Below are 17,250 nucleotides of genomic sequence, written 5' to 3' on the forward strand. Positions count from 1 at the left end.
ATGGCGGCGGGCGGCGGGGTCCGGTGGGGAGAGGGCCTGCCCGGGGTAAGGCGAGCGGGAGCGGCAGCGGGAAGGGGCGGCGGGTGGCCGCGCCTTTCTCGCCCCGCAAACTATCTCCTCCTCGCTGCAGGTGCGGAGAGCGCCCGGCGGCCACCCCCGGCCGCCCGCCGCCGCGGGGACCGGCGTGGTGAGCGGCGACTTGCTGGCCAAGGAGGCGGAGTACAAGTAAGGAGGCGGCCGGGGGCGGCGGCCGGGGCCGGTCGCCTCAGCCGTGTCCCGCGGGCTCTTCTCACGGAGGTTACAGTTAAACCCCTCTATATCGGTTCTTCAACTCGTTCCCCCAAAGCGCACGGATGAGAGTCCCACAAGCAATGTTTTACTCTTGTGCCGCCGCGGTAGGGCCGTTTTAGTGGGCTGTTGTACAGCCCTCAGGGCGGGCTGTGCACTGCTCTAGGCCTCACCTCGGCCCCACAGCACTGGACAGTGGAATTTTCTGCATTTAAAACACTGGCTTTACTTTTACTTTATGAATATATGTGTGCTTAAGCCTGTTAAAAAAAGCTTAAAAGCTCTTAAGCTTATGAGAAATGCAGTGAAAGCACGTTTAAAAGCTCTCGCTCTGTTACCTGTGGATGGCGAGGATGTTCGAGGAGCCATGTCTCAGAAACTGTCACACCACATGAAGAGCTATGAAGTGAAGCATGCAGGAACACAAGCTTATTTTAACCTGTACATAGGTTTAGCAACACATTTTGATTCTGTGATCGAGTAATGTAATCATACATGGCTCCTTCCCCAACCCATGCTGCTAAGTATACTTAAGCTAAGGACTGCAGTAAAAACAAAGTGTTGAGGAAATAAAGATGTAAAATGCGTATTAAGCAATGACATGCCCAAAAGCAAGGACTCCCTTTACCTCTCAGAATTACAGTCTAAACCTTACTGCTTAATGGATGTAGGTGTTTTATTACTATTGATTTGACAGAAGCCCAGGAAATTGTTGAAAAGTAACTTTGTTAACACCCTGAAGTATAATTCAGTGTTTAAGAATTCCTGTGTAGGAATTCTTAAAATGTCACTTAGTTCAGGCGGAGATATTGTCATGCTTACATTTATTTCTTTTAAATCTTTCAAAAGCTCAGTGGCAAGCATTCTCTTTCAGGCGACTGAATGCAGAATTAGAAGCAAAAACAGCAAAACTGGTGCGTCAGGCAGAAGAAGTAATGGTAAGTAGGTTATGCAGACTGTTAGGTAATTTAGCCTGGATTCACATGCAGACAGGGTCAAGTTTCAAAAGAAATTATTTAGACAGTGACAACTAAAAGTATTTTTGTTTCAAATACAATCTAAGCTTTTAATTTATTTTTTTTTCAAAATTCGTAACTTCTACTAAAAACATCTAAAAATAGTTTTTATATAATTTCATCAAGTAGGTAGATGTTCACATAGATGCGTAGAGCATTTGTGCAGATAAAACCACATAAAAAATTGTTTATATTGTTTAAGAAAAGTATTTGTAGGTGGTTTTATGTCTTAAGTAGTTAAAAAAAAGTATTGGAAAACCTGATACTGTTGCATTAACAGCCTAGTAAAATAGGATCTACATTGCTCAAGATGAAAGAAATATAAAGAATAAGCAACATAAATAGAAAATATGTAATTAGTAAGAAGGAAACTTTCTTAAAACAGAAAAATTTCCTGTTTATCGTCAGTATTAACTTTTAACATTGCTGTGGCTGTGTACCAGATAGACTCAAGTTTTTATATGGAAATTGGATAAATTTAAAAAAGGGAACAGGGGAGGTATGGTTTATACTGAAATAGGTTTGGAGAAGGTGTTCTGCATATTAGATCTATTCATCTTAAGTGCACTCATTCAAATAAATAAGGCTTAAAAAGCAAAATATTAAGTCTTCTGGAAAGCTATACTTGTATGCACTTTTCCTGCTGTTCAAACTTCATTTTTATGTCCTGTGAAAACATGTTCTTCTCTTGGAGCTGTGATAAGCTGAGGCTAACTGCTAGGCATTTGAACAGAAACAGATGAAGCATCCAAAATAGCATCTAGTCTCTTTCTTTTAAAAACAGCAACAACAAAACCACTTTTTTTTTCTTCTCTAAATACAGCAGAAGATCAAATATTCTTAAGACACTTAATATACCACATGGCACTGCCAGATTGCGCAGATATACGTTTAACAACAAATGCAAACCAGTCTAAGTTTAAAAAAACAACAAAATCCCAGAACACCGAACAGGACAAATGGATTTTGTTCTGGATTATGCTTTCTAACTGTAATTTAGCAACATAGAAGCTCTCTGAACATTCAGACTGAATTGTTTTCTAAAGTACATACAACACATCAGTGCGCAACTATGGTCATATTGCATGAATAAAGATTTCTTTTTAAGGCTCATTGTGCAATATGGAAAATTGAAAATTGGTTCCACCTGCTGCGCATTTGCTACTCCTGTATTTCAGAGGAAAAGGAGCTAGTATAAGAGCATCTCCAATGATGTGAAGCTGGGCAAAAGTTTTACAGGCAAAAGGCAGTTACATGTTGTGGAGCAGAAATAAACACTGGGGGATAGCAATGGCATTTTAATTTAATTTAATTTAGCCACCTTTTCCCATGTTTGAGAAGTTCTTTTCCACAGCAGACTACAGTTCCTGTTCTTTTTCATAGCAGACTATAGTTGTTGTGATCTGTGATTGACAAATTGATCTTTAATGGATTATATTTCTCCAAAATTGACAGGTTTTTTTGTTTGTTTTTTAAATAAAGAAAGGCCAACGGGAGATACTATCCAGACCAGTTTCAGTACAGTCTAAGTCATGTGAAGACGGCAGACAGAGGTATGTGCTTTACAACTACTGCATATAATTCGTGGGGTATCTTTCATACTGATCCTGCACATGCTGACTTGTGCCCTAGTCAGGCTCCTATTTTATCTATCTTTACAGTGTATTAGATTGATGAAGTCTAAATTTTTTCCTATTATTTGAAACAATTGATACCGGGCGAGCATTGTTCCTTGTTATTTCAAGGGAGTCTTAATTTTGCTGAAATGTTTTATCTAGGATGCTTAGTAGCGCTGACATCTGTAAAAAAGCAAGGTCAGGTGACAGGTTTCTTTGCAGTACAAAACAGTAGACACTCAGCGATAGATGGTTTTAACCAGTTCAGCTGACAAGGGAAGAAATAAATACTGGTTCACATTTAACTTGGCCTAAATGTTCCTGGGACAGGAAGTGCTTGATAAAAAAAAAAACGAAACACAAAAACCCGAGACAGACAGACGTTCAGCTGCCACCCTCTGGAACTTGGATGTCATTACACTCCTGAGGCTGACGCACCTTTGGCCTGTAGGACCATAGGCACAACTGTGGGGTTTTGCCTGTGGGTTTGAACCCTTAGCTCTAGAGCAGATAACCAGCCGTATTTACTTAGTTGTTCACGGGTTTGTATGTCGGTAGTACAGGAAGTGGGTGAATTTAAGATAGACTAACACAGTTTATCAAACATCTGATCTGGTAGGTTCCTAAATTTGTGGTGCTGCTAATCTGGATAACAAAGATACAGGGCCAGACTACAAGGTGCTTCAAGTGTTAAGCTGCATCTGGGACACTGTTTTGAAATAGCGTATATGAAATCTTGCTAGAGGTGATCAAATAATTACTTTCGTGCAGAGTAAAAGTAGAAACAAAAAGTGAGGGGTTTTATGTACCTACAAGGGTTTTATTCAGTATGCAAAAAGGTGTGACAGCAAGCCTGTGATAGAAGCCTGGCTATACCAGTAAAAGTTTGCTACTACATTTAAAATTATTCCTGAGCTATTTTAAAGCCATATCTGTCAGTCGGGGGGGAGGAGGGTGAGGGTGGGGGGGGAGGGTAAAAAAAAAAGAAGCTCTATGTGTTATCAGCATAATCATGCCTTGCAAAAAAATTCTGGATCTTGCTTTCGTTGTATGTTCTGTTAGATGGATTTTAAATAATAGACAAAAGATTTTTAAGAACTTCTTCAAACTGGAGTTGTTATAGGGCTGTTTTATGAAGTAACAGGATTGGAGGATTCAACCCCACAAAAGGAGTTAACAGCTTCAATGGTCTACATTTGAAATAAGTGTGAGTGCAGGAAGAATTAAAACAAAATATTGGCAATTAGCATGTCAGAGTAGCAGCTGATCTACCTATTACCTACATAAATTACAACACCTTAAAACAACCGCAGTCTGTTTTCCAGTAAACATTTATGCGAGAGGAGAATTGAAATCCCATGCTGTACTGAAAAAAAATAGAAATGTGTGCTAGGAATTAGGCACACCGATTATCCATGAGTGAACATTGAGGCCATTCAATTAGATTAGTTCCAAGTATTTAATATTTAATTTAAAAAAATTTTTTCTTTCAAAATTGTGCAAGCAGATAGGCCATAAATCTAAAGAAAGCACTTGAGGTATTTTTGAAACCAGTTCCATTGATTCCTTTTAGGAGAATGAAAACTTAAGCAACTGGAAAGAGGGGGAGAAATTGAAGCAAAGAAAGAGGTAGTATCAGGGGGGAAAAAAGGCAGGTTAAGAGGAAAAAAAAAAAAGAGTAAGCTAAGTTAAAAAAAAAAAAAGCCAACAAATATTTAAGTCACTCTCCAAGTCAGTGTATATTTTAAAATAAGTTGTTCTGGAGTTTCTATAGCATAATTTTTGCAAAGAAACTTGAATTACATAGATACCGAGCAGCTCCAGTGACACCACATTGAAATCAGCTTTTGTTTACACTTTCACTCTTCAGAGCATTGCCAGGCTCATGGCATGGGAACCGTATGCGCATGGGCAAGCATGCTATAGGCTTTGAATAGGATTAGCAAACACAAAGGGTTTGCTCATGCACATGCATCCCCTGTTTACATGCAGAGATGGAATTGTTAAATATTAGCTTCTGTTGCAGTGTTGCCACAATCCTCTAGCTACTTATTTGAATACCTTTTCAGGATTTACACATTAATTTCACTTACCGAACAACTACAGAACTGTATTCTGAGGTTTTAAAAATGGCTCGTCGTGTATGGGGAAGAGGAAAGAATTCATTAAGGTTAAACAAGTTTGAGGAATTTAGTGAAAAATTAGGGTTTTGTTGGTTGGTTGGTTGTTTAAAAAGAAGGCCCTGAGAAAACAGATATAGTAGGAACAAGTTAGTCTGTTGATGGCAAGAACATGATTGGGTTTTTTGAGTATAGACAGTGTTGTATTTTCATATTTTTCAGAATAACATATAACTGCTATTTCTGTGGCAGAAAATCCTCACCTTCTGCATGCTCCTAAAGCTAGCCAATAGGAAGGGAGCACGAAGAAAATAGGGTAAATAGACAAAAACTAATCATCCTATTCTTCAAGTCTGTTGCCAACCACACACAGACGATTTCTCCAGGTTTTTTTTTTTTTTTTTGGATTAATAAGATCTGGAGCTTTGTGCAGATAATTCTTGTTGATGAATGGATGTCTGTGAAATTTTTAAAGGCAGGATCTAAATATTTGCTCAAATTAGCTGGGCAAAAAAAATTGCAGTGACTTGATGTGCCTGAAATTTAAATTTTATTCCAAATTCTTTATAAGCCAGCATTTTAATTGAAGTAAAAAATTATAATGGATAGTTAAAAAGTAGCCTTTCAGTACAATAACACAAGTGCAGGGAATCATTGATCTAATAAGCCAGTAGGTGCAGCAATCGCCTGAATTTCAAGAGACGAGATTCAGATTCTGGTACGTAAGTAAACTGTTGTGTTAGATACCATAGACACACCAGGTGATTTAGATAGCAAATGGGATAGAATGGAAGGACAGAGAATGAGACTGAATTTATGATTGAACTTAGTATATGTTCCCGCCTTAGCTATGTTGTTTATTCTAGACATATCAGATGTTATTGTCCTGATTCTGACAGGGGGGTTGAGTTTTTATTGTAAAAAGTCTATTTCGCTATATTCTGTGAATTTTTATTCTTTAATTTTTTTTTTTCTGCAGAGATCCACTCTGCCCTGAAGTGTCGTCTCTTACACACTCATATGCCAAGGTATCAAAGTCAAAACTATCCTGGTTAATTTATCTTCTAGTATAAATTCCACATATTACTTCTGATTTTGAGGCTGTGCTACAACTGGGGACTTAAATGGGCGGGAAGCCAAAAGGAAGTGGTGTTGAAAGCAGGGACAGTGCCAATGGTGGTTCAGTGGACTTACATCATGTTTAATTTTTGTTTTCTAAGCTTCCTCATCTATAAAGCACGGACATAATTGTTCAGTATTTTGAACATCAAATTAAGAACTCAAAGTGCAAAACATTTGAACATAATTAATTTCTTCCTTTCTCCTGTTTCCTCCCTCACCAGTATAATACTAAGGGCAGTACTGCTGTCTTCTAGATGTAATAATAAACAAGTAGTCAAAAATAACTGAATACAGGAAGGGAAATATAATGGAAAAAGAGACTGAGATTAGGAAGAAACTCACTAGTCCATAGTTACAATTACATTGAATCTTTTAGGAGGTCAGCTAAAGCTTCCAAAATCCTGTCTTTGGTTATTTATCAGAATACAGTAGAAGAATAGTTTTTGAAGAATATTTATTTGGGTTTAAAAGTAACAAAAGTATTGTTAGTTCTTCATTCTACTGGGAATTTAGAAGATTAAAATAATGCATAAAAATAGCCTGGTTTTGAAGGTATGATAGGCATTTTTCAAATAAATGCACTCTGTTGACAGTCTGGTAGTTAATATCTTGATAATAGCTGAGAACATTTCTTATACATGAATTTATTATAAGTATGCATGCAAAAACTCCCACAAACAAATGAGTATTGGATGTATTATAATTTGAGCATATGGACATAAAATTTGCACGATAAAGACGAGTGCAACTAAAACTGAAAAACTGTGCTTTTGGGAGTTTGAAAAAACATACTTTGAAAAGTATCCTTAAGTCAGAATATATGAAAAAAGACCCCCAAAACTAAAGCCCTAGAAAAGCCAAAAAACACTAGAAAAAAGAAATTCCTAACTAATTTAAGAAAAAAAAACCCACACAAACCCGGTACTTTCTGAAAAAAATTTGTAGCTAGCAAACAAGAAGAAATGTGCTTCCGCACCCATGGCTCAGAGCAGACCGTACTCTGGAAGTAAGGGAAAAAGAACGACTTCAAGGTATGTTATACACATCTCTTTGTAATAAAATATTTTACTTGCTGTTTCTGCCTGTCAGGTTGTTTTTATTCATGTATGCCTCTAAATTTATATATATTTGTATAAATGTGTCAAACTCTTGGTCCTCCTCAATCAGCTCCACCAAGTAGCTATCTCTGTTCACTTGCATGGAGCACCAAAACTGACTAGTGAACATATGATTAATATTACAACAGTGAAACTATTGCTTCCTGCTCAAGCTCTTCTCAAGGCTGACAGTTAAACTCTGTTAACTCCTCCAGTGGAAGGATGGCTAATGAGCGTACATGTGGGAAATACATCATGTGAGGGAACCTGAGAGAGCACACTTGGGTGGTGCAGACTGATTTGTGATCAGACTTGTGATGGGAAACGTGAGGCCCTGGAGGGTCTTCCCCGTTTTGGTGAATCTTGGACTTGCAAGACAGGAGTCAGTAATAGTACTACAGCTTTCAGGCGCTTCAAGCTGAAAAGCTTCAGCTCTGTAGATAGCAAATTCAAGGTTGTAAAAGCAAGAAATGGAGATCTGGACCAAAAAAAAAAGGAGTAGAGAAATGCATAGAATAATGGGAGGAAACCAAAACTGTCAACATATGGAAAAATACCAAAATAGGATGAAAATTGTTTGCAAGACGGCAGAACATGGAATTGATACAGGCCAAGGTTGTCTTTCAGGACTTGGGAGTCACTTGTGGAGTCTTTAGGCCTCCTTTGGGCAGTTCGAGGGAGGCTGTCATGCTGGCATCATGAGATTTAGAAGTGCAGTTGTGCAGATACAGGACCTGCAGGGTGAACCGAGTTGAGGGAGAAAGTTAGCAGATTGGAGGAGTTTGAAGGCTGCATTGTGATGAAGATATATTGGAATAAGACATTAGTTCCCACAGGATCTGAAGCTACTAAGTTCATCTTTTTATAAAGGAAAGCTGAGGAGATACCCAATGTAGCAGATGTGTCCCATACCTTGTGTTTTGATTTTATGAAAACTTTGGGGTGCAACTTCTAGGATCAATGAAATTTCCTAGGCCAGGCATAAAGATACAGAAATTGTGGTCATAAGGTAGGAGTACAGCTAGAGAGAACAGAGTTCTAGAAGTTAATGGAGGGCATGGGAGGGAATAGCAGAATTTAAGGCAGGGGATAGTAGCTAAAGCCAAAAGAACATTCCTCTATTTCTTTGTTTTACTCTGATTTAGTTAAGAAGTTATTGGATGAGAAGACCATACCAAAATATTCTCAGTAGAAAATGGTACTGTTTCTCTGCCTCCTACCTTATAATACATAAAATCCTGTAATTGTTTATATAGAATACGGTAAAGGCATCCTCCAAATAGAAAATGAGAAATTACTATCAATGTATCTTTCATACAAATGTGAGCAATGAAGTTGCATTAGGTAAGTAACTCTGTATACTCTTAAAAATAGCAAATAGCTAAATTTTTGTAAATTTTTTTTTGTATTACAAATTTAAAATCTAGGGTTTGCTTTTTTTTTTTTTTTTTAAGTTCCAAAATAAGAAGCCCAGAAGTACAAAGTGCTGATGATGTTGCAGTATTGGAAGATAGCACAGATTTTTCTTTAGCAAAAACTATAAGCAAAATTGAAGAAAAACTAGAGAAAGGAGGCTTACCAGATTGTCTACATGATGATGATATTATTCCAAGCGTTGGAAATGAAATTGGAGCAGGTAGGTTTCCTCCCATGGCTAAGTACTTTTATCCTTACTTTCTGACTGTTAGAAATTGGTTCTCCTGGGGGAAAAAAAGTAAGTGTTTCTGTAGAAGTTACAGGGGAAGTTCTAAAGCCCTTAAAGGGAAAAGGAAAAGAAGGTTTTTCTTCTTTATATAGTTCTACAGGAAGATCAGGTCATATATGAGTAGTCATAGAAAAAAGTGAATTTTTACCTTGATTTCCACCTTTGTAGGAAGATATTTGGATGGTTACGTATGTTGAATATGTGCATGACATTTGATTAATTTCACTGGGTAAATAAAAATACATGATGCTAAGTTTCCATTTCCAAAAAGATGAGCTTTAGCCCTTTGCACAGATTCTACCTTTAGCGGAAAAACCCTTTCCTTAGATCAATGCTGTGGATCTTTGTAAGCGGCTTAAACGCAAGTCACATTTTGGCTACAGTGCTTGTATGAGAATCCTCCAGATACTTTCCCACTCCAAATTGTCACTCTGTGTTTGTCCTAGAAATATTTCTAGTAGAAAAGGGGATGGCAACATTTGCCAGTGAAGCTAAAGGCATGATGCACATCTGTCTTTTTGGCTCTGGTGTGATAAATGTGGATTTATGTAGTTTCTTACAATGCTAAAACAAGCACAGAGTCAGAGATTCACTGCAGCACTACAAGATGCCCAAACCTCTTCTTTTAATCTAACAACTTGATGTCAACAAGCACAGCAACACAGAAATACCTTGATTTCTAGCTTCATGTAATTCTGTGCAAGTCTTCTGTTAATAAGCCTCACAAAACAGATCTTCAGATATCTTTTTTTATAGTTCTTGTTCCTGAACTAAAAAGAAATTTCTTTGAACTGCACTGGAAGCTTACACCAAATAAATTCAAGGTAACTCATGAGGAATTACTACTGGTGTCTAGTAATCAGGTCTTGTGGACCAAGGGCATCTGTTTGAGTATTGAGAATTGCTTCTGTAACTTTAATGATGAAATTAAAATACTCTAGATTGATTTTTGCCTTTTAAATTTGATATTGACTATTTAGAATACTTTGAATGCTTCCTTAATATGCTAAATTGCAGAACAGGCTGGCAGCGTCAAACTCACCAAACAGTTCCAGCTTTCACAAGGAAGTGGATGTGGATACTAAATAGGCCCCATTACAGAGTGTGCTGATCCCTTAATGGGAATCTCCTAGTAAGGGATTCATTAAGCTCGTGTGCCTGTGCTAGACTTTTTAGGCCAACATTCTGATAAGGCTCCATAGCATTGTGCTTTCCCTGAGCTTCTTGCAGCACTCTTTCTGCAATTAAGCTCTGTATCATTATTTCTTGATCACAGGTTATCACAGTGCAGCTATTTTTCTGCAAACACAGTAGCTTACACATTATTTTTCTCAGGGGCTGTTTTTCTGTCTTACAACTCAACTCTGCAGTAACAAGCAATGATAGAGACACACAGACAGCTGAAGATGAAGCTCTATTTTTATCTAATATACCCCCACACATGCAAACAAAATACCTGAACGTGTTGTTGCAGCTCATGTTAATCTTCAGATTATCTCAGAAGTTCAAAACACTTATTCTTCTTGTAGGGTATCAGAGTCTCTCAGACATCCTTTTCTTGTTTACTATTCCCTAAACTATTAGTTACTTTATAACTTAAGACCATCCTATTAAGTGATACCCCTCCCCGTTATCAGCCTCATGAAGTGATTAAAATTGACCAATTAGGAAGCTAATTGTTTAATTATCTTTACCTGTTGTGAGAACTCAAGCTAATTTTGGATCATAGCCACCTCCCAAGGCTGATCTGGTTCTAGTTGTGCTCTTGGATTTTCAATAAGGTTTACTACTAAGTGCTATTAATGACACCGAGCTATCTAAGATAGAAGAGAAGTTGTCTATGGACTAATAACTGAGTAAAAGAGGAAACAAAACATTAAAAAGAAACAAACAGTTTTTGCAGGTAATGATATAGTCCTAGAGTGATCTGTCATGGAGCTTACATTGTTCAATATACAGAAAAATAATCTGGAAAAAAGGAACAATAGCGCAGAAGGAAATTTGTATATGAAACAATAATTTTAGTTAAAACTGACATTGAAGTGTTGCAGAAGAATCTCATAGAACTGAGTAAGGTGACAGAATGGAGGTTTATAATTAGTATTAAAGAGCACAAAGTAATACTGATAGAAAAAACATCACCAATTACACCTACTTCTGAATTGGACTTTGCTTAGTTATTACTAATTAAGATGTCTCCAGAAGCATAAACTTATTGCTTGTTCAGAGTGGGAAAGGCAAACTGATTGTTAGAAATCCTTTAGAACATAACAGAAAACAAAGTAGTGTAGTGTTATCATTATGCTATTATGTCATGGATGATGCCCCATCTTGAGCATGAGACAGTTCCGCACACCCCATCTCAAAACCAGGATGTAGAACTAGGAAAATGTTGTGGTTTGGATACAGGACAGAGTATATAGTAGAAATTAGAAGCATGGAACAACTTGCATTTGAATCTTCAATTTGAAAACAGAACAATTGAGAGCAATATGAGAGATTCTGTAATGAAAACAGTAATGGTAAAGGGAAAGCTCTATTTTTATAATGCAAACACTAGTAAATGGCACATTAAATTGGATTTAAAGCAAGCTATAGAAAGTGTTTCTTTCACATAATGCATAATTAAATTAGCCCGCTCATTGCCACAGGATATTGTGGATGCCAAACTACAACATGTTTTATGAAGAAAATCAACCAAGTTAATAGTATAGAAGTACATGAAAGGGTATTAAACTTGATGGCTCCAATATGGTCTCCATCTCAGGATAACCACTAGTTACCAGAAGCTCAGAAGAATGTAACAAGAAGTAAAAAAGTCAGTCTGTATCTTTCTTTTTTTTTTTTGATGTTTTCCTAAATTCTACTTAACACTGGCCTCTGCAGAGTTACAACCTAAGCCACAGTTGACAGTTGATAAGGGAAGGTGGGTGAAATTAAAAGAATTCCAATTACAGCAAATGAACACATGTATACATCCATCCCTTCACGTTCAGCTCCAGATGATCCTCCTCCACTTTATTCTTTTCCCCTTGTACCTCTGTGAATAACGTTTTTTCCTATGTTGCTCAATGTGATCCTCATATTGTTTCCATGCTTTTTGCCTGTGGAAGTTCAGGGCAAGTTCATTAATGATCTGGGGAAAAGGTGGGGAATAGGGAGTAAAAGAACATACTATTCACACGCAGCTTGTTTTTTCATGGCAATAGTACATTTCTTAGCTGTCCAAGAGCAAGAGAGTACTTCATTTCAAAAAAATATCTGATTAAATTAATTTAATTGTAAACCATTAATTTAATAATGTTAACAGCGTACTTTAAAAAAGCATAGACTACTGTGTGGGAAGGTTATTTACTTATTAGGAGGGTTTTGCAGTCTACATTTAATTCCTTGCGAGCAGTTTAAAACTACTTTGGGTGTAACTACACAAATTGCAGCTACAGATTGATTGCAATGTAGACATATCCTACAAAAGCATCCAATAAGTTCCAATTTTGAGAATTATGAATCTTTTACATTTTAAAGATGTCGAGCTCAGTCATTAAAAGGAAAAATCTATACAAAGCTTTACCTAAGAATGAGAAACTTGCAACTTTAGAAATCTGAGTTTTTATTTGCCTATTTCTCTTTACTAATTGTAAACAATGTAGTGTGTTTTTAAAAACAAAAAGGTGAAAATGAGTTCTTACCTCAGTCTTGCTTCTTTTCTGCATTGAGTAGTGAGTACTTGTGGATATTAAATGTAACTTTTTACGTTCACAGAAGCTCAAATGAGGTTTCTTAAGGCAAAGTTACGTGTTACACAGGAAGAGCTGGATAGTGTAGTGTCTGAATGCAGGAAGAAGGTAAGAGCTGAGTTTTCTTAACTGTAGAAACGGAGTAGCTTCCCCTTTAACAAATAATCCCAACAGAATTCCCTCAACTTATCCTTTTCAAGTATTAAGAACTAAAGTTCTATTTTTAAAAATTTCCTAAGAATTTTGAGTCAAGGATAGTAATTTCTGTATAAATGTGATCTTGGGCTAAAAGCTTGCGAAATATACTTAAAGACTTTGAGGCAGGAAAGAACCACTGGGAATGAAGGTGTGCCCCAGCTGTAGGGACACTGTGGTGCGGCAAAGTGCCCTGGCCATCACTGCTGGGAAGGAGAGCTTTACCAGAGCCTGGGAAAAGGGAGGCGGATACAGCGGCACTCAGATAAAGATGTTGGTGTACAGAGTGAAGACGAGTGGTGCCCACAGCTGGGTGATGGGAGGAGTGGGATGTTTAGGGCAGAATAAGAAATAAAAATGCTTGAGAAATGTAGTGACATGCTTTGGGCATCCTTAGTGGAAAAAAGTGTGGAAACAGCTGATCTGTGATCCACTTTAGGTGGAATATCGTAATCAAAATGGAAATTATTCTCAAGATTACACTTGATGAGGAGGACTGTGTTTGGAATTACATGTTTGTGCAGATCAGACTGCAGTTAAGGCATTTGTGAAGCTACACTGATATTTTGCTGTTAGAGTGTACTACAAGTGAATTTTATGATCTGCGCTGTCTTGCAATATGTTTTCAGGTGATGCTCAAACATCTCTTGAACTGTAAAACCTCAAATAGTTTTTGTCTGTCTGCCAGAGGGATCACCTCTTTCTCATGCATTTGTAATCAAGCCAGGTTTTTGAACAAACTTTCCATTTTACACAATTAGGTTATTCTTATTGTGGTCTCTTAACTTCAGAATGCTTTTTTCCACCTATTCCACAGGCCCAAATGTGATTATGACACTCAGAACATATGGCAAACAACCTATATGTTTTCTCTCAAGCTTTTAATTTAGAGTTAAGGAGCAGTATTATATTAAATAAGTTTTTTGAGATAGATACCGGGGGAAAACCTCTAGAAGGAATTAGATTTTGATATTTCATATCTGTGCTTTATTTCATTTTTATCAATACAGGTGCTTCTTCATCTCAATACTTTAATGCTGTGATCAGAACAAAGTTATTACATATAGATTTTAAAGACATTTTCATTTTCAAATCAAATATAATTTTGTCAGTAGCTATTGAACTTCATCATTTCATGCCAAAAATACTACAGAATTCAGTTACAATAGCAGATAACAGAAGTACCTATTCTTGTCCTGCTTGACATAGCACTCTGTATGTAAATGTGTCATTTTGGGTACTAGTTTCTCTGGTGTGAAAATAACTTTATTACATTCAGAAGGTCACAAAAATTTCATCTTGGCAAAGCCTTAGATAGATTCTGGGTTTTGTTCCAATTCACAGTCCAATTATTATAAGGAAACAGTAAATCTGTTTTAAATGTAAAGAGGTGAGAGTTTCTGAGGTGCATGCGGTTACTTGAAAATTAGGGTAAAGCACATATATTTACCAGGTGAGAAACATGTATTCCTGGGGGCTGAGAGGACAGGAGAGAAAGACTTGTTTTCATAGGAATTTCATTTCTGTATGTGCCTTGATTTATTTTTCTTAAAGAAATGAAGAGCATAATGGATCTGAAATAACCTACATTAGTATTCACTCATAATGTTTAAAAGGTTAGAGAAGAAAAATGCCTTGAAATTGTAATGGTTAATGTGAGTTGTAATTGCCAGTAGGTCATGAAGCTAATACAGGATTCACTTGATGTTAAGAGAATCTTGAATTTGAGTACTTGATGTATCCTGCATCATTAGAGCTTGCTTTTAAGTCAAAACCAGATAATCTCCTAAAACATAATGGATTGATTTATCAGTAATTATATTCCCTTCTTTTTCCCAGAATTTTTCCTAATGTGTGCATTTAGCTATTCTCACAAAAATGTCACAAAATAGCTATGAGAAATTAAATGTTTTACATACTGCTGCAAGTCAGTTACAAGTAAATACTGCAGAAAATTGAATGAGAAAAGGGTTACTGTCCTGGCAAATTGGTGTTTTGTTTTCTTAGTTTGTCTTAGTGGTTTCCTTTCTTAAAATTGTTGTGAAATCTGTCATGAAGGAACTAAACATCTAGAAATGTTTTTTAATTTTAAAAAATTATTATATCCATATCTATAATATGTATATTTTTACGGCCTTTTATTTACAAATCATTACTATCACATTATTCTACTGCTTCCTTGCAATAATTTAGCTGGCGTTTTTTGCTAATTACTGTCAAACAGGATGATGAAAATCAGAATTTAAAATCTCAGCTTAAAGATATGGAAGAAGAAAAGGCCAGACTTCAACGAACAATCGGTATGCAACGTTCTCAGACTGAAAAGTACAAAATTTTGTCACAAGAAGCAAACAAAAAAAGTGAAGAGTTACAACACGAGGTCGTTGCGCTAGAAAAGGTATTGCAAATGTTAGTCTTATTTATCTCACAAAAGGGGAAAAGTGCACGAAGATCAGCATTTGTACCCTAGTTTGATAGATTCTTATGCAGTGATCCCATTAGCATTCCAATCTCTGATAATAGTTTGAGGAATTGTATTTTTTAATGGTCTAATCAGCTTTTTAAAGGAAGAAATAATACATTTTGCTAACAGCTTTTCTTCTGGTTCTACAATCATGTATTTCTGCACTTTAAACTGTTGTGTAAAAAACCTGCAAGAGACAAACTAACCTTTTCAGAAACTGCTGTCAAATTCACAAAAGAATCTTGAAAAATACAGGGAAAATTTATTTTTCTGGTTTTAATTAGAATTGTTAAAAATGACTTCTGGTTATAGGAGTTTTACTGTAAGCTATAGAACCTGGTGGACATTTTACAAAAAAAAGCAACCTGCAGCTTATATGAGTATCTTCTGGAGGCAGAGGAAAGGATGTGTCTTTGTGTTTGGAAATGGACTGTTTGAAAACCAGCCACTCCAATTTGGATGAATCAAATCAACGAGGCTCCTGCTGTAGCCACATACGCAAAATTGTGTATGTGCCTCATTGTAGCAAATGGCCTGCACACACAGCTTTCTTTCTTTGGAACTTAGAATCTAAGAGCAGCATGTGCTTTTCTTTAATTACTCAGAGCTAGAAGGGTTGACTTCAAAATCATGTAATACATATAGTACTGTGTAGTACATGTAATATAACCAGGAGAATGTTTCACTTAAAGTTTTGGGGAAAACAGAATGCAACTCAGCTCATTGTACTCTCGTTAAATCATACTATGCGTTTGTATAGGCTTTCACCTTAACGGTATATAGTTCTGGCATTTTAAAATGAAAAAGTAAGTTTGTGTGTTCTTTTTGTGCACATACTTGGAGGTTTTAAGTTCCCTTAAATATGTACCCTCATTGTTCATTCTGTCAGGAAAAATATTCAGGAGCAGTACCCATACTACCCATTAGCTCACAGTGAACAGGGCTCAGAGACTTACAAAGTCATTTAGTCCGTTCTCTGAAACCAAGACAGATTATATCCAAACCATCCTGGATGTAAGTTTAACCTCTACTTAAAGCCTTCTGTGATGGCAATTCCCATACTTTCCTTAGACGGTCTGTGCTGGTTCTTGTACACAGTCACAGTTAGAATGTTTATCTCAGTATTTAGATGTCTGTTGTAATGAAAAGTTCATTCACTTCCGCTCTGCAGCTACCATATCTGAACTATGGTCACTTGCCTCACTTGTCTTTGCTCTGGATCTACCATCCTCAGCTGCTTGAATTATTCCTAATAGGTTGTGTTTTATAGAATTTCTCAAGGTTTGATGAGATCATGATGAATAGTGCTAGTTCTTTACAATACTGAAGGGGCAAAAAAGGCAGGTAAATGTAACGAATGGTTCTCTGCTAATTCAGAAGTTATTTAACATATTTTTTCTGATATAAAAAATTATCTAACTGCCAAAAAAGTGCATTTAAAACTAATTTTGCAGTAATTGCTTAGATCTCTTATGGACTTAGCAGTCTACAAACTGTTTTATTCTTTAGGTGTGAAGTATTCTTCAACACTATATAATTAATGTAGTTGTAGATTAATTCTAGACATATCTTTAAAAAAATTTCCTGATTTCCATACAGGCCTGAATTTGTACTGCTGTGCCACCAAACTCTCAAGACAAAATACTTTCAGTCTAGAAAAAGTTTTCTGTATGGTAGAGATAGCACAAATGTAACCTCTGATTTTTTTGGTGTTTATTGCTATTGTTGGGATTTCTGTTGCAACATAAGTGATAGAAGATTTAAGTTGTGATACATGCTTTCCCAAGTTTCCTTAGATTTTCAACAATTTACGCAATTTCATTAATCCCCCAGCTACTTTTTTTGTTATGTGCCTAGGCAAAGATTCTCCCCTGGTTTTCACAGCTTCCC

At 36.6% G+C, this 17,250-nt stretch overlaps 1 protein-coding gene across 1 annotated transcript in view; it reads left to right on the forward strand.

The window, feature by feature from the left end:
* Positions 1 to 17,250, forward strand: part of TEX9 (testis expressed 9) — a 26,417-nt gene continuing 9,167 nt past the window's right edge. Inside the window, exons 1-9 of the mRNA XM_074156688.1 lie at positions 1 to 45; positions 131 to 225; positions 1,163 to 1,226; positions 2,787 to 2,857; positions 6,020 to 6,068; positions 7,108 to 7,193; positions 8,714 to 8,895; positions 12,727 to 12,809; positions 15,121 to 15,294. Coding sequence (XP_074012789.1) covers positions 1 to 45; positions 131 to 225; positions 1,163 to 1,226; positions 2,787 to 2,857; positions 6,020 to 6,068; positions 7,108 to 7,193; positions 8,714 to 8,895; positions 12,727 to 12,809; positions 15,121 to 15,294 — 849 coding nt within the window. The remainder of the gene's footprint in view (positions 46 to 130; positions 226 to 1,162; positions 1,227 to 2,786; positions 2,858 to 6,019; positions 6,069 to 7,107; positions 7,194 to 8,713; positions 8,896 to 12,726; positions 12,810 to 15,120; positions 15,295 to 17,250) is intronic.

Source organism: Numenius arquata, chromosome 11 (genome assembly GCF_964106895.1).
Source record: "Numenius arquata chromosome 11, bNumArq3.hap1.1, whole genome shotgun sequence".
NCBI lineage: Eukaryota > Metazoa > Chordata > Aves > Charadriiformes > Scolopacidae > Numenius > Numenius arquata.